Source organism: Oryzias melastigma, linkage group LG12, assembly GCF_002922805.2.
Source record: "Oryzias melastigma strain HK-1 linkage group LG12, ASM292280v2, whole genome shotgun sequence".
Taxonomy (NCBI): Eukaryota; Metazoa; Chordata; class Actinopteri; order Beloniformes; family Adrianichthyidae; genus Oryzias; species Oryzias melastigma.
This window is the reverse complement of record NC_050523.1, coordinates 5,812,988-5,835,446: the sequence shown is the minus strand read 5'-3', so window position 1 is coordinate 5,835,446 and position 22,459 is coordinate 5,812,988. Positions and strand designations below refer to the sequence as shown.

General features: G+C 38.7%; 1 protein-coding gene across 1 annotated transcript in view; it reads right to left on the bottom strand.

Annotated features, from left to right (window-relative positions):
* Positions 1-22,459, bottom strand: part of LOC112162854 (formin-binding protein 1) — a gene marked incomplete in the record, with an annotated part of 54,245 nt that overhangs the window by 18,549 nt on the left and 13,237 nt on the right. The window contains 6 exon segments of the mRNA XM_024298774.2: positions 3,035-3,226; positions 5,180-5,326; positions 5,551-5,679; positions 10,584-10,688; positions 13,268-13,330; positions 19,828-19,975. Coding sequence (XP_024154542.1) covers positions 3,035-3,226; positions 5,180-5,326; positions 5,551-5,679; positions 10,584-10,688; positions 13,268-13,330; positions 19,828-19,975 — 784 coding nt within the window.

Sequence of the window (22,459 nt, the reverse complement as noted above, 5' to 3'; positions counted from 1 at the left end):
AACAAAAAAGACAAAAGGAGGAAAAAGAAGGAGGGAACACAAAACGAAATAAATAAGGCTCCTACAAATATTAAAAAAATAAGCACACAACATAAAACCCAAACGGAAATTAAAGACAACCAAAGGAATGCCAAACCTAGTGTTTGAGAAGATTTGTTGTGGGAATAAACTGTCAAACACAAAAGACATGGAAACAGTTTCAACGAAACAAAACGACCGGAGTGAGCAGGAAGAGTAAAATGTGTTAAAGCAAGCAGCTGCAACAAAGCAAACGGCACAAGAGTCAGTTGAAGCGCATGCTGGATGCTTGTTTGGACATCCTTTATTCGATTTTCTCGAGGACACTACCGGAGAGGTGTTATCACTAAACCTAGAGGCTGTATCATCCCCAGACTGGTAGTTTATAAAGCAGTACAGTGGTCCCTCACAATTTTTCATGCTTTTATTTATTTATTTTTTTTTACAGCGCATTGTGTTCTGCTTCCTGATTGGCTGCAGAATATTGTCAATCACTCTACTCCTGGGTCTGCAACCTTTAACACTTAGAGCCATATAGGTTAATTTCTCAGTAAAAGCCACACATCCTTTAGAAAAATAAGACTTTGTATTTATGTTATTGTGAAATATATATGAGAAATATAAATAAACGATTATTTTTTGGCATTAATAAAACAAACTTTATAAGAAAATAGAATTTTTTCCACAAATATGAAAGTTTATAACTTTTTACAGAGATTCAGAGGACTGCCTTTCAAAATAAAAGACTTCCTGTATCACACAGGATCATCTCGATGGAGCAAATCTAGTGGTAGGTAGTGTAATGTCAGCAATGGAAAAAAATATATATTTTTAAAGGTTTGTGGTGTTTCTTAGCCAGAAATTAATAAATCCAAATTTTTAAAATTAAAACACAGCAAATTAATTGTATTTTTGAACCATGAAGCACATTTAAAACACTGGAATTTGTCCAAATGTTTAGTTCTCGATTTATCAAACCCTTATGGCTACTGTGCTTTGGAGGCTTGCAGAGTGAGAAGTTATTTCACTTTTTTAACTTAACTTTACAGTTACTTTTTTAAACTAAAAGCTTTGCATTTTTCTTTAACCAGAGAGCCAAAATGGAGGGGTAGAAGAGCCAGACATGGCTGGCTCATGCCGTGCCTCCTGTACAGAATGCGTTCAGTTTGCCAAACTTAGATAAATATTTGACAGCAAGCAGATCTTTGGTTTGATGCTATAATACCGGACTAGTGACTGTACATGAGAACTGGACTGAGAGACCCCTCCCACCTCATGTTTCAAACAGGAAGAGCCTGCTAGCTCCAAAAGGTCAAAATTCCATAGATCTTTATTGAGAAGTCTTTGATATTTTTTCTGTTGTGAAAGTTATTAACGTTGTAAATTGGCCAATCAGATGCCTCAATAAAAGTAGGCGGTGCCTGCTGGTCCTCATGTCCGCCGTTCAGAACATTTCATTGATAGATTTTTTTGCAGTACAGATGTGGACTTCCAACAAACTCCCTCCCGAATATAGTGGTTGCCATAGAAACATTGACTCAAACTGACTTGGACCAATTACCGAAATTTTCTGGATTATAAATCGCACAGGAGTATAAATCGCAGTAGCAAAAAAATGCCTAATCAAGAAGAAGAAAACCTTATTTAAGCCATTTTGGAGTTTAAGTCGCACTTTGTTTTGGCCGTGGCAAAAAAACAAAAACAAGAATAATAAATGTGAAATGTGAAAAATAAGAAAAATATCCAAATTTAAGAGGAAAATAATCAGATTCTCCTCCATGTTTTTTGGGATGACAGTTCTGGCACTGTTAGAAGAAAATACAGCACCCTCTAGTGGCTGTTAGCGTAAACAAAGGCAACTGGTTGCTAGTGGAAAAATAATGAATATAAATCTATTTACGTTTAAAAGAAAATCACCAATAAGTCGCTCCTGAGTATAAGTCGCACGCCTGGGTAAACTATGAAAAAACCAACGACTTGATTTAAATTAAATTGACTTAATTTGGTTGGAGCTGGAAGTAAGTCGTTTTCTATGGGTGACATGACACTCACTCAGTCCGGTTCTCATATACAGTCAATAACTGGGCTTTTGTCTCTATGCAGGTTTGAACTTTGAGTGTTTTAAGATGAGAGAAAAGTGGTAAAATATTAATGTTTGTCAGCGAAAAGTGTATAAAGTGCGTAGTCAGGAGTTTACTTCCTGCTTCCTGCAATAAACGAGGGACCACTGTAATTAGTACCAACAAAAACTTACAGTGCGCATGCAGGGGTGAGTAATCCAGCATTTGTCCTCTTTAAGCTAAGAATACAATTCCCACAATGCTCTGGTTTCCTCCTGTATTTCACATGACAGCTATCCAAGCTGCTAAGAATTTGTTGCCATGTTTGTGCTCCCTGCTAAGCCTTTTCATTTAGTAACACACACACACAGACTCGTGTTTTGAGCGTTTTCCCCTCACACACTCATACTCTGATCCAACTCAGCACCAACAGCGCCACCAGCCCATATAATAAGACAGACAGATGAGTACTGCTTGTTCAAAAGCAGGAATCCGATGCTCCCGACACTTTAGTCTGACGATCGATCAGTGGAAAACAGTGAAGGAAGTTTGTTACGTCACACCTGACAGCGTGTTAATGTCTGCCAGTTTCAGTCCGTCCATTGAGAGAGGCAGAAATACATTAGTGAGAGTTACGGAGGGGAGGGCTGAAGAATCGGTGTGGGCGTTTGCGAGGGAGGAGGAGGAGGGTGGCAAATAATAACAACAAAAAACTGCAATACTAACAAAGAACCAGCAAACAATATGTCGAGAGCTAAACCCAAATCTATGCAAAAATGTGAGTAACTCATAGAAACAATCAGTGACAGTAATCTAACAGTGTGAACACTGTTGTAAAAGGCAGAAGAGATTATCAGGATTTATAACTCCAGCCCTTCATCCCACAAACAGCAAGGTGACCCCCGTGTGAACGCGGCTGAACCAGTGAGCGTGTTCGGCGGTCACCCGCGTGTTACCTTGTTCTTGTTCTTAATGAAAGGCCACAGTTTGCTTTTGCTCTTGCCAGCAGGCTTCTCTTTGCCGTCTCTGGAGTTGGACAGGCTGGTCTCCGACACCGTCCTCTTCATGGCCTGACCGTAGTCTTCGAACTCCACGTCACCTGGGGGCTCGAACCCGGACTTGTAGGACTCCACCACCTGATTGGAGTCCTGGAGGAGGAGAAGATGTAGCCTTTCATCAAACTATGACTGAACAGAGGATGTATGTCATTTTAGATTGCATGTGTTATCTTTTATGCCACAAAGGAAAGAGGAAAAGGGGTATCTCAAAAAAAAAACAGAGGAAGGAGTGCGTTTATCAGCGCAGTGTCCATCGACCTGTCTCCGCTGATACAGACAGACAGTTGGAGTTTGGTTCTGAGGTTAAAGATCTGCTTTGTTTTCTCCACATGTGGAGGACGAGACACAGGCTGAGGAGGAAACATGTGACATGTCCTTCCCCGCCGTCGCTGTTTACTTCAGCAGAGCAGACTGGAGTCATCTCCCTGGAGCTGTGTCGTGCACTCAGCACACATACGATGCAGTCCCTCAGGACACTCTTGTTTTTGTCATGCAGCAGGCAGCCAACATGTGACATTTCAATATATCATAGTGCTTGTATTCAGAACAGAAGCTGCCTACTATTTTAGCATGTGAGAAAAAAAACACATAAAAACAGAAATAAATCATGATTGCGCATCAACGAGCAATAACAAATAAAAGCTGTGTTCTGCACCGTCTAAAGATAGCTATTCCTTATTTCTATTTGAATCATGAACCTTGCCGTTTTTTTACTAGCTTTATAGGAGGCTTAATGATACTTTTTGTTTCTTGCTGCACTTCCTTGCTTCAATGTAGTTTACAATAAAATTTGGTGTAAAGGTGAAAATAAGTCTTGTTCTGGTATTGTAGTTTAGAGCATGACAACAGTCATGGGTGACGACGCAGCTTCACGACTCTTTCCCTTCTGACTTCTTCCCGGGAGCCATGCTCTTTTTTATTCACTCTCTTTAGCTGTCTCTGTCTCTCCGCTCATGAACGATCATTTATATTGATTGTGAGTGTGCGCAAGCGCGCACATATTTGTACCGAGCCACTTCCAAGTACATGTGCATGTGCTATTATCGAGTAGCAACAGTCCAACGTGAACATTACATGCTAAAAGCATGTTGTGTCAAATGCCTGGTGTGTATGTAACATTATAGTAATGTCAATCCTAGAGCTAAATCTCTGGTGTTAAAGGGTTAAACCAAATAAAAAAATACTCATAATGTTAAAATATTTATAGTTAAGAGTAAAGAGACTTTAAAATAACAAAAAAAAATTAGATAATTTCTGAGGCATCATCTGCTAGTTTTAAGGCACATGTGTCAAAGTCAAGGCCCGGGGGCCGGATACGGCCCTCCGGGTGATTCTATCCTGCCCTCCAGATCATTTTTTGTTATTAATACCCAGATGTCATCTTCTGCTCATTTCAAACATGTATAATTTTGACAAAATATATTTTGATGGAGAGCAAAATGTTGAAAGTTATTTAAGGTTTGAGTTAATTTATTCTGGAATAATATTTCTGCCTTTTTATTAATCATAAATATGTTAAAAAGTTATGTTTTTCAAGTTTTAAAAATGTTGTTTTACTGTATTCAATAAATGTTTATCCTGTGGTGTGTTTTGGATTATGGCCCCCTGTGTGATTGAGTTTGACACCCCTGTTTTAAGCTAACGTCCTCCCCAAGCTTTATTTCAGAGTCAGTGAAGTGGGATCGCTGTGCAAACTCTGTGTAATGGCCCTTTAAAGGGAACTACCAAGTATATTTTTAACACAAAGAAGCTGACAAAAGGCTCAGGGGAGAAACACTGCGCTGCTTGGATCATTGATTTTCTAACTATAAAGAAAGGACCAGCCCACATACTCAATCTGCTCTTAGTTTATGGTTTCAGGGCAGGCTGCTGCTCACAAGTTTGTTTGGGAGGCCCCCTAAAAAGTCCCATGCAGACTTGTCACAGACTTGTTGCTTCTGTGATAGCCTATTTCCACTATGTGTGGATTGTGGTCAGCAGGACTTAGTGAGTAATGTGTCCCATATGGGATCTGTGCACAGATTTATGATTGTGTGTACTCACGGTCTTGGGCTCGATGCCCTCAGCGGCGCTCGTCATGCCGTCTAAACACTTCCCCACGATGGGCAGCACTTGGCGGTCCACCTCAGCGAATGTCTTCATACATACTCCTAGTCTCTCGATTCTTTTCTCTTCCATGTCTTGAAGTTTCTGCAAGGTGATGTTTATAAAGAAATAATTGATTATTAAACAAAGAATGGTTTAATACCACAATGTGTGCACAATGTGTTATATAACCCCTTCGCCTGCGTCTACCATGTTATTTTTAGCAGTGTGGGTTGGGGGGGTTCACATGAACTCACAATTCTGACACAGTATCAGATATGAAAATGAAACTATATACAGTTTTAAAGCCACCTTTTCATCGTTTTTACCTGAAATATGTTGGGAATAACAGTGTAGTAATGTTCATGTTGCTCCTGGTTGTACTTCTGCAGGTAGGAGTGGTAATCGTTCTTACTGTCGGCGGCCATCTGGTGCCGCACCTGAGCTTGCTGCCGTGCCTGAGGGGGGAAAAAAAAAAGCACGTCAACGTCTCATTAAACCGCTGTGTCCCCTTTATTAGCCGGCACATTTATATTAGTGTGTACACATGCGCACACAGAAACATGGAGCTCGTGGACGCGCACAGGTGCAAGTCACGGAGCAGCCTTCAACGTTACGTCATGTGAGAGCCAAAACAAACATTTTCAGAGTTATTCCGTCTGCCTCAATGTGGTGGCTTTGGTATTGTTGTCTCAGATTTAGCAGGGGGATGCTAGTAACAGATTCTTTTTATTGGGTTAGTGTTAAGTGAGGGGAAACAGACAGTTAGGAAAGGAGCAGGAGCAGCCTATTACAGACCCAAAGCAAGCAGATGGAGATGAGATTATCTCAGCTAGACAGCGTGGGGTGTGTGAGTGTCTAGTTTTTGTTCCCGCTGATAGGTTCTCATATCTGTTTCCTTTTTCCATCTCCTCTCAAGCCGGTTCACACATGATTTCATAAGGTCACCAGGAACAAAGAGTCTCCCTAAAGGCCTGAGATTGTAATCTGGTAAACTCATATACAGCTACAAATGACTTGTTGCACCCACATGGGACAGAGCATTTCAATCTCCCAAATCTATCTCCCTTCACTTCCATGTGGTTAAGGCCTTAGTCACAGCCATATAGTTGACCCAGACGGGTGCTGAGAATTTTCTGGTTGTCCCTTGAGCCTTCAAGGGACTTCATGAGAATTGTCGATTGCCGTGCATGTGGTAAGGTATTTGTAAGAATAATGTAAGTTACAAGCACTCATGAGGTACTGGTGCTGCTGTCGTGCCTTAACCTCACACTCTAGTTAGTAGTTAGGTGCAAATATTACCTGTGTGCAAGTGATGCGTAAGTGCCTGTAGGATGCCCTCAAGAACTGCACTCAGATTGTCTAATTTCCTCATTTCTAACTGCCAATTTCTAACTGGGAGTGCACTCATCACTTGAAAAGCTCTAACAGGCTTTTCAAGTGATACCCCCACAAATCCTGCGCAGTGGTCTTGCTTACCCTAAAGCTATTTGCACACTGGCCTTAGCAACCAGGTCCACTTTCAATTAAAAGTCTATGTAAATGTATGTTTCGAGCAAAACTCTTGCTTTCACATGTCGCTATGCTGAATTTTAAGACCGTTTTTGGGCCTTTATGAACAAAATGTATGGCCACTGAATGCACGTTGCAAGTTTTACCAGTTGAACTTTGACCAATCAAGCATGTATGGGTGCCGCTCCTTCTAATTCAAAGAAATCCCATCTGTTTGAAAATAGAGCAGTGAAAGACAAAGCCTGGAGCAAGACTCACAACATTTAAACTGCTTCAACATTTCGCACTTTGCCTCTTCCAACTATAGGAAAATGTGCTAGTATTGGGTAGCGACAGTCCAGTGTGAACACCAAATGTTAATTTGTTCACTTAATTTGTTCTTTAACAAATGTCCAACGCATTTTCACTTCCAACTCGTCATGTATGGCTGTATGGTTCGGCCCCCTCCACAACACTTTTTGACATTTTGGTGTCCCCAACTTGTTGTTTTTGACCTTCTGGCTATCCACATTAAATCAGGGGACCCCCAATGTCTGGACCCCAACTGGTACCAGTCCAAGGGCTGCTTGGAACTGGGCCACAGACAGGGGAAAAAAATGAGACATGTGGACGCGGAACGGACCGGTCAACAAATTCTCATTCCTAAGTCGTCACATGTTGACAATTGGCTAAGGACCCCTCTGTATCAAAAATTCACGTTTTGGGTGTCCCCAACTTGTCATTTTTTGACGTGCTGGCTGCTCCAAATAAATCAGAGCTCCCCAACCTCCGAACCACACTGGTACTCTAATCCGGTACTGGACCCGCGATACCGGACCGGTTCCTTTAGTTGAACTACGCACGTCCGCTACTGGACGTGGTACCAGTTTGCTGACTGGGTTTGGGTTAGGGTAAAGGGTCAGGGTACCGATACCAGCCACGTCCCAAAAAAACAGTCCAAGTCCGACAAAACGCCTGAACCCCTGATTTAATTGGAGCTGCCAATATGTAAAAAAAAAAACGAGTTGGGGACACCTAAAACATAAATTTTTGATGTGTGTGATGTTGTTTAAGTGTCATTACGACCTTTTGACAACGGTGTACTCTTAAAAAAATGAGCAAGAACATTTTCACCCTATGGCCTTCCTGAGCGGTCTACGATCTTGAAATTTTGTGTGGCCCACCTGCATGCCCTGCTCTGATTTGCCCATTATTTGCCCTCAGACAGCCTGTATCCACCAGTTGTTTTTAAGGTATTAGTAAAAACAAGATAAAAGGAAGTGGATAACTTCAGGAGTTGAGGTGCATTACTTCCAGCATATAATCCAGATAATACCTCAGTGAAAAACGATCCTTCAATGAAGTAATGTGAAATCCAGCACTAAGCTAAGAACCAAATGTGACGTCTCGGTCAGCCTGGGGGAAGGCCTTCATGTGCTTTACTGGCATTGCCTCATGCAAAGTGCTGCGTTAGGCAGTGGTGAGGTTGTGTTGTCACCGTGGCAACATGGCAGGTGGCAAAATGTTGAAACGAGCAGCTGCAGCCACATCACATCCTGTTGTCATCTTCTGGGAGTTATTTCTCCTGCCAAGAGTTCAGTGTGTAACACCTCAGAGACTTCCTGCTGTCTTAATCAGAGCATTGTCTTCGTACACATATAAACATCAAGAGACGGCGTATAAAGCTTCGATCACAGTCAGACAGGTTGACTCGGCAGTACGATGTGTGTTTGTGCGTTGAGACATAAGTCGAGACAATGTGTTTGCTCCACAAATCTGCCCAACCTACCTTATGGTAACCTCGCTTCAGGGTATGGCATAAAATAAACGCACAAACACACAATACACACAAAGGTTTGTTAACTTTTCCCAGCAAAAAAAAAAGTGGTCGCTATAGTTACACTTCCTGCACCACTAGGCATGTCATCACACCCAAAAAAAATAAAGAAGTTGGTGCACTATAACGGTCTCCACGTAAATGCTGAACTTTTTATGCTGTTGGAGACGAACGTAAAGCACCGAGGAGTCTGTTTTTTTGACTCGGATGTCTGTCAGTTTACGCACGAGTGCAACTGAGCTTCCACACAAAGCCGTAAACCTTTTGTGGATTGCTTTGGCTGCAAAGACAAACCCGAATTAAAGGATCTGCCTGCCAAAGGTTGAAGAGGGAACAGTTAGAGGTTTGCTGCAGCTTCCCAGAAAAAACCCAGAAAAACCTCAACTCTACAACCAATGAAGAACGACATCAGAAATCAAGCAATAAAACTACTGCAGATCCATCCAAACATTCATTACTTAAACTTTGTCAACTTTTTTTTTAACCTTTTCCATATTTTATTCATTAACTGTGTAAAAGGAAACTGAGCAGTTAGGTCATCTCTGAAAATATAACTGTATAAATATATTAGCAGAAATAGCTAAAAGACTTCATGTCCGGAGCTAAGAATAGGAAGTCTTTAAGACATTATTAAAAAAAAGGAACATTTTCAAAACAGAATATTCAACTTTTTCAATCCAAAATGTCACAAAATGTTATGGTTTTCTTTTACACTCCACTTTTAACTCTTTAAGAGTCTTATTTTACACACTATAAAGCAGCTATTACCAACAGTTTTTTAACCTCAAGCTGCTGGATTATTAAACAACTACATCTGAATCTTTGGTTCCCTCTGAAGTCGGACATCATGTTTGGACCTGCTGACTGGTTGGGCAGACGACATTGTGAAATATTTCGGGGGTGCATGAAGTAAAAATGGGAGGCATTTGGTGGGGGTTAGGGTGAGTGGGGTCGCTCCTTCTTCGCTCTCTTTTTTGTACCTTTTATTGCTCTTTTATTCATATTTATTGGCGTTTTATTAGTAATTTAGTCTCTAACACTTTTTTTATTGTTGTTTTCATTTTTCTCTCTCGTGGTCTGTCTGTCTATGCATCTATCTGCTCTTAAAACAATTAAATTCTTTGTTTTTTAGGGCTATTTTAAAAAATCTGAACATCTGGTCATAAAATAAAGAAAACTGTGATTCATATTTTGGAAATCAATATTTATTTTTGATGAGTCTTTTATTTTATGAAAAAAAATAGTGGTTTGGGGGATTTTTCCTCAAAAATAAAGTAGTTGATTTACAAAAGGGCTGCAGAAGTGTGAGAAAAGCCATAAAAATGTATTTTTCTTTCTTTCTTAGAATAAAGTTGGCATTTTTGTTTTTGCGTAAAATAGATCAAATGTGTTTAGATTACAGTTTTATGTCATGGTCTATTCAGACACAAGCATGATTCTCAAAAGAAAGTGCAAATAGTAAATGTTTAGTTAAAATATCAAGAAGTAAATCAGAAATAAAGACTTGCTTGTGATTGGTTTGAGTCTTGAATGCTGCAGGAGGAAAACTAAAGTGCTAAAATGCTGATCTCCATTTGAATTTGTCTTTTGTAAATGTTTGGCTCTTCTCCGGTGGGTGTTTGCATGAAAATGGGCTCTGTACTGCGCCTACACTGAGCGCCGCTCTGCTGCAGCAGCAGCTAATGAAGCGGCAGAAACAGGCGCTGCTGACCCATGATGCCTTTCGGGCGTGAGAGCAGTGTGGGGTGAAATGTTTAGATCTACGAAAGCTTCTTTTAATTGCTGATGACGGCAGGAAGTGACATCATCTCCAAGCCTGAGGGGGAGTGCTCTGCAGAATCCAATGATGGCTGCATGTGTTTGCTGAAGCAGCCATGGGATTTACTCAGCACGGAGAAACTAATTTGACAGAAATGCAGGCAAGCTGCACGCTATTAGATTTGCAGATCAACAGACGTTCAATCACAGTATCAGTCATATATAGGGCGAACCAGGCAGCTGTGTGAAGCTCATGTTCCCTCAGTGCATACGTACCTTCTCCACATCAGCTTTTGTCACGTTAATGTCAGCATCCATCTTCTCAAAGTACTGCTGCGCTCTGTCTGCTTCTTTGCAGTCTCTCTCAAACTTCTTTTTACACTGAAACCAGAGGAAACATCATTTATGTAGATGCAGATATACATACAAATGATTACTGAGCTCGTACGTCATGCATGTTTAAGGCCTGGCTTTGTGCGTTTCTGTCGGTGACAGAGCAGCCCGGTTTGTTAACGTCTGCAGCCTGCAGATTAAACTAATATTCACAGTGGCCGTTTGTGGACGGAAAAACAAGCATTCATCCGAGCCTCTTTCGACCCCTCTGTCTGAACAATCAGTGTTTGTTGGGCCAGTGTGCACTCTGAACTGTGCCTCTGCGCCTCGCTCACAATGCTATCATTGAGCGCACAGAGGGCTTTGAGGAGGACAAGGCCGTGATGCATCTCCCTCACATTTCTCTGCTTCTTCAAAGGGGCCAGGCGGAGATAAGAAGTGCGGTTCTGGGGGAGTTTCTCCTGCTACTCCTTCAACCAGAACTTTTGGTTCAACTGTTTTTCAAAACTAGGGCTGGGTATCACATCTGAGTAACTGTATTATTTCATTTCTATCGAGTACATGATGCTTTTTTAATTTTAAATTCCATATAATTTGCAAAAACTTCTATTTATTGTCAAATTTGTTTTTTAAAACAAGTTTGCTAAGTTCAACAAAACAGTTTTTACATAATGAGTTATTTACATAAACTGACCAAAAGGGGAACTTTCAGTAGCAAATTATGAATATTTTAATTAAAAACTAACTGTTTACTGTCTAAAAACAATAGAATTAATGAATCTAAAGGAAAGCCAAAAGAGCCAGTTGTATCTTGTGAGTAAAGATCAGTTAATATGTACATATATTTTTAAGTACTACTCCAACTATATTTTTTCTATTGTAAAATTGTTCCCAGTGGTCTTTTTATTATGATTATCATGACATATTTTCTGCAGAGCAGCAGGAGCTGCTTGTAGCAATTACATTAGCATAACAAAAAAGAAAAAATCTGCAAGAAATATCAGAACTATCATGACCATCAAGATGAAGAAAATTAAGACGTTAATGGATTCACTTGTCTGCATGTGAATGCATCATAAATGGACAAAAGAAGAGAGTTTAGGCTGCTAAATTGCAGATGCTTCATGACAAACCGGAGATTTTTCAAACCGTGAGTTTTCATCTGCTCCTGATCCAACACGAGTTAAATATAGAAATGCTCAGAAACTTAGATTTAATCTGAAATTACTTCATATATGGCCTCCATCATGAGAAAAATGCTACAAGAACATGTTTAAAACATAAAAAAAACGATTTTCAGTGGAGTTGGTCTTCAAACCCAGCCCCATTCACATGTTCAATTTTTTTAAAATAGTTAATAAAGCACTTTATTCTCAAAACAATACTTTTTTTTGCACATATGCAAACATGTACAGAACTGTGCTGCAACGTATGAACTCACAAGGATTGCTAAAATTCAGTGGCAACAAAAAAGTTTTGACAGCATAATGAATTATACCAAAAAAAAAAGTTCCAAAATGATATAGAAACTACAGGGATTGTGCACTTGAGTTTGTCTTTTCGGTGCTCTTTTTTGGTTTTGGTCATGTTCTTCTTCTATTTCTGTTGTTTATTGGCTGTTGGCAAACAGCTTCGTGGTGCATGACCACCCAGTCTGGAGTGTGGATAAGAATCCCCACCAACCAACCAACTCTTTCTCCATCAAAAACTCATTAGCAGCTCTACTACTTAACATATTGTGTATATTTTCAGTTTACCTATATGTTCTTTGAATATTCTCCGTTGTCCTGCATACTTGTATCTTTGTCTGTCATGAAAAGCTGTTGCTTCAGAAAAGTACATCCTAGGCCTATCCTTTAATTTCTTCTTCTCACCTTTTTTGCTGTAACTGCTTTACTTTTCCTTTAATTACACCTTTTAATTCGGCTTCACTGAGTATCACATCTATGGGCTGCATTTTAGAAGCCAGTTTTTACCAGTAGATTAATTTCCTAAGATAAAATGTAAAAGAAATACAATAAAATAAAAAAAATAAAAACGTTTCAGCATTACTTAATTGTGATTTTTGTGTAAAATGTATTTGAGTTATCCCCTTGTTGCAGTCACTCCAGGTTCATGTTCTCAATCAACTACAGCTGTTTTCACTTCAGTTGATTGTCATCAGCATATAGAAGTGTCTGGTTTTCAAGTCATGCTTGTCAGAACATTTGTTTTGCCACCCTTGTCATGTTGAAGTTTGTTTATTATGTTCAAGTTTTTGCAACAATGTCTTGTTTCATGCATTGTGGCTCCTTTATTCACTGCGTCCTGATACAAACATGAAGTTTTATGCACTTTTTGTGCAATTACAAGAAGGCTACTGTAATTCTTAATTTTGCAGACTTTTGAGTTTAAATTTTTTTTTTTTTTTTTTTTTTTTTTTTAGTCCTTGGATTTCAATCTTAGCCTGGATTTAAAAAAATGACAAAACATCCACTTTTATGTTGAACTTTCTTTTAGAGCAGTTAAAACCACATGTGTTTCAGGCATTATGACGAAAATTTTAAGTTGTGAAACACTTAACAGAACAACTTACATTTATTCAAATTTCTTTTTTTTTAAATGTGTGCAAAAATGTGGCCACTTACTGATTCCAACTGTTTCCACGAGCTTTCAAGCTGCTGCTGTGCTTTCCGTCCATCGTGGAAGTGCTGTAAAAAAGGGGAGAAAAAAACAAAGCATTAGCTTTAACGAAGTTGACGGGATTCAAATCCGATGAACTTGACCTCAATGTGTTATGGATTATAAAAAAAGAGGCACATCAAAGGGATCTCTTACTATAAACTGTGAATAAATCTCAGATGGTGATGGGGAAACATTAACGTCACCAGAGAAAGTTTAAGATTATTGCTCCACATTTCAGAAATGTGACATTCCTGAATGAATGAATTTGTGTTTAAAAGAAAAACGTCTCACTTTCATCACAAACAGAAAATCTCTCACTATTTCAGTGGATGTTCACAGATAAAAACAACTCAAAGTAATCTGCAGACACTGGTATGGAATTCATAAATCATAGCATAGGGGGAGGAAGCTGTGAGACTGTGTGAACCAGAGCACATGCTGTTCTCATGGAGCTTCACAAACACATGTTGTGAGCAAAGCCTGCAGCAAAGTTTCTGCTCTCCTCATGCCTTCAGTTGACATTGGTTTCCTTATTTCAAAAAGAACAAGTACCTGCATGCACTTGGTCTTTTTTTTTCTATCAACAATGACACAAGCACCAAAATGCAAGTTACTTACAAACCTATTAAAAAACATACATTGAAACTTTTTTCATTAGAAGTGTTGGAAAGTGACCATCGAACAATAATTGGATCTAAAGACAGCAGCTAAGATAGTCTTTTTGAAGTTTGGTTCCTAAAACATTTTTTTTTTACTACTTTTAAACAATAATCAACATTATTTATTTTATTTACACATTTAAACTGAAGTGGTAGGATAAACCCCTCGTTTTCACGGGGGACTCCATTTCAAGAAATAATAACAAATGACAGAATAGAAACCAAACAAAATAGGAAAAAACAAAGATTAAATACACATAACCAACACACACAGCAGTACAGGCTCTCAATATGCACCCCTAATTAACATGACATTTCGGAAAGTTTAAATAAACCTAAAAGGACTGAGCTAAAACATTATCAAAGCTCATCCCAAAATAATAGATACAAAACTTAATGTCAAATAGAAAGATATCCCACAAATTTAAATACATTACGTATTGATATACATACATGCATACATATAAGATCAATTTAATTAATATAGACCAATATTTTACCAGTAATCTATTTCCTTCCCCCACTATTAACTCATTTAAAATCTATATCCAATTTTCAATGACTTCATCTTTTAGCACATCTTCCTTTTTTTTTTTTTGGCTTAGAAACGCCCCATAAAAAAATCAAATGTTACCCTCTGAATGTAACTGTATGATTTTAGTAAATCTCTTGACCTCAAACAGTAACCAACGATGTGTTCAAAAGATTGCTCTGAAGAGTAACTTTTCCTGCTTAGGAAACATTAAAGTGAAAAATCTCTCATAAAAGGTTTAGAAATATTACTAAAACCACCCAACTGAGTTGACTGATACTGAAAAGAGATGGGAGATCACATTGATCTTCCGTCATTTGAAAATAAAAGTATGCCAAAGGTTCTCCAAGTACTCTAGCTTCCTACCAGAGTCCAAAAGCGTGCTTCTTAGGTCAACTGGTGAGTAAATGTTGAGTTTATGGTCCTGGAACGAACCAGTGAGCCATCCTCGGTAAATGGCATACACTTGACTACCTTCTTAGAAGGCCAAAAGCGCTTTACAATCACAGAACCATTCATGCACTCGCACACTAATGGCGGCTCTGCAGCCAAACATTGGCGCCAACCTATAACCACCAGGAACAATGTGGGGTTCAATACTTGCCCAACTGAAGCTGTAATCCTCCAATCAGAGGTCAACTGCTTTATCTTTGCATCACGGCCATAGTAGTTAGGATATGCTTCAGCAATCCCATGACCCTGATGGGGATTAAGTTTGTTCTGAAAATGAATGGATGGAAGTTTGCCAAGGATAGTGATGTAAAGACAAAAAGATGAATGCAGAAATGTTGCTTCAATACAACTTCAAGTTAACTATATTTGAGAAGTCAGCCATGAATGTCTTTTTGGGGAGCAGATAGGCCATGATGGATCTTGGACTGAGTTTCACTGTGAACAAAGTAAGACTGTCTGACTGGTCTGCGTGGGTTGCATCCAAATCCACAGGAAGTGGAATCCTAAAAGAACAGCATCACAACTTGACTGTTTTAATAAAAGAACCATGATTGGATTTTATGTATGCAGTGATTCAAGTTGATAGGCCAAAGAATTCGCCTGAGACTGTTGATGAGGCATCCCCATCGACTCAGAGGCTGAGCTGAATGCTAATGCTGCAATTCAACGGCCATCAGAAAGAATGGAAAGCTTTTTCTTTAGCTTCTCTTGTATTTTAGAGCTTCAACGAGCACAAGGAAGTCACTGCTGACTTCTGTTTGTATGCTGTCTAGAACTGGGAGATGTGAAATTGCCACTGATGCATGGTTGATCTCACCCTCGGTAACGTGAGGAGTGACGGAGCCCTGGTTTACCTCTAGGAGTCATACTTCTCATTTCCCAAGTTTTTAGGGAAGTTGAATGAAATAAAGAAGTGTCCCCTGGTTTAAGAGGAAGTATTTGATCTCACACAGAAACGGGACCCTGACAAGCAAATGTAGTCAACTAACTTTTTAAATTGAATAATGCCCCAAATGCATCTCATTTAGGTCAAACAAAATGTTGAGACAAAGTAAAACCTCTAAACCAGACACCAAAAACCACAAACAGGAGGACAGTTCTACTGTGGAACAAAACAATTTTTAAAGTAAATACCTGTCTTCATATTTTCAAAGATGTTCAAAGATTATCACAGTTCTGAGCTGCAATGATAACTAAACTGAAGAGACACTTTTTTACAAATTGTCCCATCAAAACTTAATTCATTGATCAGATCAAGTGCAGACTACAAGTACTTTCGAATTAATATTCATTTCTGGGATGCAGGTAATGATGCAGATGTCCTGATGAGCAGATTTTAGTTCAGAGATGCACCGTACAGATACATGCCATCTTTCTTAGAAATATCCTTGCAAGTGGACACAAATGGACAAACCTATACCGGGCACACAGGTTGTCCGCACAAAAGGTAAACCGCTCAATGACCCCATAGACCCTAGATGTTCAAGGACATTTTTTTTCAAGAGGCATGTTGCAGGTGACGGGTCATGGTGAACACATAAAACACTCAAGAGTAAGTAAGGGTGAAGTAGGTGGGAAGCAGACTTGTCGGAGAGTAGTCTAAAGCAGTGATCCCCAACCTTTTTCAGGCCACGGACTGGCGATAAATAAAAAATATGAAAAACTAATTCGGATTAGCAAGAAAATGATGAGGAAAAGGTATTGGAACAAGAATGGTTATTCTGACAAATAGAAGGCTTTCCGATTTCTTAATAGAAGTCTAGGGGATTTTGGCTTCTTGGAGACAGCAGGAACTTCCTATTTGCAGGGGTCGAGCTGTACCGTGATTCTACAGTGTATGGCAGAAACCCCCTAGGTCACCAACTAGAAGTCTGAGAGACCCCAGGCGACGTATATATGCAGCTTTTTGTCAGGCTTAGCATGAAGAATGAGAACCAGAAGACGCTACAGGCGGAGAATGACCAGTGTCCCACACTGAGAGGGATGAAAACGATGGCTCTTAATCTCTGACATGTCCTGGGGGTGACTTGGATGGAATCTTTTGTGTTGGGTGCTGCAGTCAGACTGACTGGCTAACCAGCAGTTTGACCATATTTTGATTTAAAATGGCTGAATTTCACCTGAACCCTGATCATTCTCACCACTATTTCTTGTGGGACAAAAAGCACAAAGATTTACTGGAGTTTAGCAAAGGTGGTACTTTGGATTTGACTGTTGTGTGTTTGATATAGCTAGTTGAATGAAACTAACACAATTCCAACATGTAAAGTGTAATCGTTTCTTCTGGGCTGATGTGAGTTATGAAACTTCTAACACTACCTGAGTTTCCATTGACTATGAAATTACAAAAAGTGGACTTGCAATGATAAATTGGCCAAATTGAAACATGAAAATAAAAATTAAAAACTCAGATTTATCGAAAAAAATGGCTGTGCTTGGATGAGGTGGTTTTTTTGAGGCATATAAAAATTGCATATTTCGCAAAACTAATTGAAACGCATTTTCAAATTAAATGAGTCACATAATCAACAAGCATTAACCTCACATGAAATTCCACATTATCAAACAGCTCATCAAAGGTTGAGCGTGTCATGTGGAATTGTTGGATCCATAGCTCCTCTGTAAAATTACTAACCATGATTTCCCGAACATTTTTTATCCGTATCCGCTTCCATGTAGTTTCCCGCTCCATGGCCTGAATAAGACGCTGACGTCTCCTTTGATGGATGATGATGAGCGTTGGTGCTCTGGCAAAAACTTGAACCTATTCTCATTGACTTCCCCTCTCCTGTATTCTTTATTATTTATTTGATTTAGTTCTCTGTGCTTCTGTTTGGTGCAGTGCAATTCACGTATTGTTCCTCTTTCCTACTCTCCTCCGGGGGAGCGGGAGGGATTTCAGATTCCTGGTGGATTGTCTGTGCTCCTGTTTTTGGCCATGGACTGCACCTCTGGCTCATCTAGGCTGTGGACCTTGTCCCAACCAGTCCCCCAGTCCTATCTGGATGAACTCTATTCAAATACGTAGTTCTAGAGTTGGATAAGCTAATTCTTCTTTAATAGTCCTGGTAAATCATTTCTGTCCTGGGAGAGGATTTCTCCTTCATGTGGACATCCCGAAGGTCTTTTTTCCTGTAATCAGTTTTAATTTTTGGGAGTATTTCCTTACAGAGAAGGAGACTCTAAGGGCAGGGATAGCCAGTTTAGTTTTAGTCTGTTTAGTTTAGCAATTAGCTATTGTTCAAATTTTATGACCGCCCATCAGCTTCTGTCTTCTAACTTATTGTGCGAGTTGCTTTGTATTTATTCGCATAATTATGATTCAATGGAAACAGTGTAATTGCGAAATTGTGCTTTTTTTTTTTTAACATTTCTAGAATTTCAATAAAGTTTTGGGCATATCTGTAATAAAAAAACACAGATAACAAGTCTCTGTGAAGCAGGAAGTTAAAGCTGGTCTCTCATTGGAGGAAATGTAAGCTCCTGATAGAACAGCAGTCTGCTGACCGAACATCTTTGGAGCACATAGTCCACTGAGTCTTAGTCTTCATCCCATATTAACCCAGACCGATCTTCAACATTACACCTCATACTTTTAAGCCTTAAACGGTGCATAGCAATGCAAATGTGTGGTTTTATAGTACTTTTTTTTTGGTTTTGACTGAATAAAATCTAAGAAATGTTTGTAGTGCGTTGTTAACTGGAGTGAGTAGCTTTTAAAAAACGTTTAACCTATGAGCTTTACACTGACATGGACACACGTAAGTGGAAGTAGTTACAGAACACCAACAAGAGAAAGTATCTGGGTCTAAGTTCTGCTTTTGGGTTAGTAGTGAGGATTTTACCTGCCTTTTAAACTGATTGTTAGCCGCCCCTTGGCCCTGCCTCAAAACATCTGTCTTCCTGCACTGCCTTTCCTTACACCTTACAAGGGGACAATTTAGAAAAAGAAAAAGCATAAAAACTCTAACATGGCTACTGAACTGCAAATGAAATGTGAGGGAAAAAAGGGAAATGAAAGGGTGACGCTGGAGTCATTACAACCAGCACTTTTCCTGCTAACTTGTGAACGCGGAGACACTTTCAATTGAGGTTCTTTTTTTTTTTTTTTTTCTTAGCATCTGGGACTTGACTTTTCATTCTCCGCTGCCTTCTTGGCGCGACATCATTTATCCATGCTTCAATGTGTGGAAATGCCGCACTATCTCAAATACAAGGGGGGGAACTTTTGGCTGAGTGTCTGCACATGAAATGCAACCCATTTAATGATAATTTTGCTCTAATGGGGAACCCCCCCCACCCCTGACTGACACAGCTTGGGGTGTTTTCACAGTCTGACACACAGGATAAATAGCTCCTGAGACACAAAGGGAAATGCAGAGCAAAAGAGGATACAGATTATGAAAAATGTCAAAGCGGCATCCTGCAGCTTGTGAGCAGCAAAGATCTGCTCAAGGACCCTCTGCAACACGAACATGAACACGCTTAAAGCTCGGCAGCCCCTCAATGACACGGTCGCAGGATCCCCTCCTTTGAAGGGACTGGAAATCCCCCATCCTGCTGTCGCTAAAAGCTAGCCTTCAATACAAATGGTCTGAGTGAATGCAGCATCCCACATTTCACTGTCTTTGGACACAGATGTGTGCTCTAAAAACCAGAGCAGGTCAGAGTGCCTTTGAGCAGCACTTTGTTTTCCACTTCAGTTCCTTTCGTGACAGACTCTTCAGAAACCCTTTTTTCATCTATATGAGGCTTCTACCTGCACTACTGACATCAACAATTTAGGAAAGCTTTATTTATATAAACGTATAGTAATAAAAAATGCTTTCTTTGAAATATCTGAAAAGAAAAGACAGAAGAAAGTGAAAAATCAACTCACTGATTTTCTCTCAGCCTTGAGCTCCTGCAGGTAGCGCGTCAAATCAGTGATGATCTGAGAACTGAGGTTCTCCGCTATGACCTCGTGTTGACCCGCGTAGTCGTTTAGCTCGTTTAGTGATGTTAGAAAGGCTCGACAGAACGAGTACCTGGAAGGACCGAAAGCAGCAAAAGTTACAAAAAAGTGAAGAAACCCATCACACCAGTGTGTGATTTATTTTTTAATTCAAATTCTATGGAGTATTTTAGAAATATTGTAAACTTAAAGACACATTTTTAGAGTTGTGAAGTTAAGAAAAAAAAATTAAAGTGTTATTTGGAACTTTGCTCAAAAATTTGATCTTTTATATTGACTTTAAGTCTTTTCCACTGTGAAAACAACTTTTTCAAGCAAGTAAAAGATTGACTATGTCAATCATTTTTTTCTCAGAAAAATCAGTAGGTCAATACTTTTTTTCTTGTAGAAAAGCTTTCCTGTGATGGACAACCTAACATGGCTGTATATCAGGGGTGTTAAATTCAATCGCACAAGGGGCCGAAATCCAAAACACACCTTAGGTCACGGGCAGAACAGGATAAACATTTATTGAACACTAAAACAAAATTTTTAAAACTGTAACTTTTTAACATAATTATGACTAGATATATAGCATTACCTGCGATAATGCTAGTGTTAATGCTGTAAGCTGAATTTGGCAGCTGAAGATGCTGAAATTGATAGCTAATAACGCTGAAGTTAATAGCTGAAAACACAAAAGCTGATGGCCGAAAACGCTGAAGTTGATAGCCAGCTAAAATATTAGCTAAATGCCAAATTAGCCTAAAACATTAAAACAAAAAACTTAGGTTAGTCAAAAAGCTAGCAGAATGACAATTTTTTTTAAACATTTTTTTAAATATAAATATGAATTATAAAGAGGCAGGAATATTATTCCAGAATAAATCAACTTAAATCTTAAATAATTTCCATATTTTACTCCCCATAAAAATATATTTTGACAAAATTATACAAGTTAGAAATGCGCACAAGATAAAATCTGGCCATTAATAACACTAAAACAAAATATCTGGAGGTTCCTGATCCGGGCTTTGACTTTGACACCTGCTGTAAAATGACCTTTTACGGCAGCGGTCTGCAACCTGACGTTCTGGAGCCACATGTGGCTCTTCTATCCCTCCATTATGGCTCTTTACCTTTATGGAAATTCCAAATCGTTTGAAATAATAATGGATTTTGTAGTTTATTTGAATTTTTATTTGAGTTTTATCATTTGTGTAATTAACATGTCAGATAACTAAGCAAAATTGATGGTAAAAGGGAAGAAAATATTTTTATTTCATTTATTACTGTACATAAAAAACTGTTATCATTTAATTGTTGGAAATATTTAAGCTACATTTTGTAAATGACTGGCTCAATGGCCACAAACATAAATAATGAAATAATGTGCATTTTTGTTGGGACTTTGCATCTCGGCTTTGGTCAGTTAAACTCTGGTCTAAATGACTCTTGGTGTCAAAGGTTGCAGACCCCGGTTTTAGGGGAACTGAGATCTGTGACTCATAAGTGATAAAACCTTTCTTCTAATTCATACTATATATTGACCGGAAATACGTCTTTCAGTGAACCACATTTTGACAACATTTCCTTATGTCTCTCTGAGGAACTGTATTAGAAACGGATTCAATTTTGTGAAAAAGATCACCAACACTTCTTTCATCCTGAAGATGAAACGGAGACACTTTTCTTTTATGATGAGTTTCTGTCTCTACACCAGTTACAGACCGTTCTGATTAAAAAAAAAAAAAAAAAACGCCAATCTGTGTCAGACCGCAAAGTGCTGCGGACGATTGTACAGAGGAAAAAAAAAGAACATCTACAGGACGTTTTGTCTCAGGAGAGAACAACCCATCAAGAAGAACTTCTCACCCAAACCAAAAACATTTTGGTTCCCTCTCACTTAACATGAACATGTAACAAACTGAATAAATTCATCTAATCAAATAAAACACACAAACCATTTCTTTAAACTTGTACTAGAACCAACTTTTAGACAAAGGCAAACCACACTTTCTTGAGCTTGTACATTAGGAAGCTATAAACATCCATTAAATAACAAATAATATAATAAAACGCATGATTACACTAAAAGTACAGAATAACAAAAATCATTGCATCTGGTGAAATATTGAGCTTCATAAAAAAAAAAAAATCCACTATAGAAGAGAAAGTTATCTAGATTTGTAATACCTGTAAATCTCTTTTCGCCACAACAACTTCAATCAGGTCAACAAAATGAGTTTCAGTTTCTGTTCATAATTTATTTTTATTTTTTCTTTAATCTGGCCAATTTAAGTCTTATACACCGTTGTTTTTGGAAAGTTTTTCAGTCTTCCAACAATTTTCCCACATTATCCCATAACATTTTCACACATCTGACTAATTGGTCTGTTCTAGAGGTAAACCTCAAATAAGTTTTACGAAAGCAGATTTTATATTTAAGCAATTGCCTAAATTAATTTGTAGTTGTATGTTTAATAGAATTTGTAACATGTTTTTTATTTTTGTAAACTGTACTGGAAGTATTCTCTAAAGTTCTAAACAGGAATTGGACAAATCTGCAGATAAAACT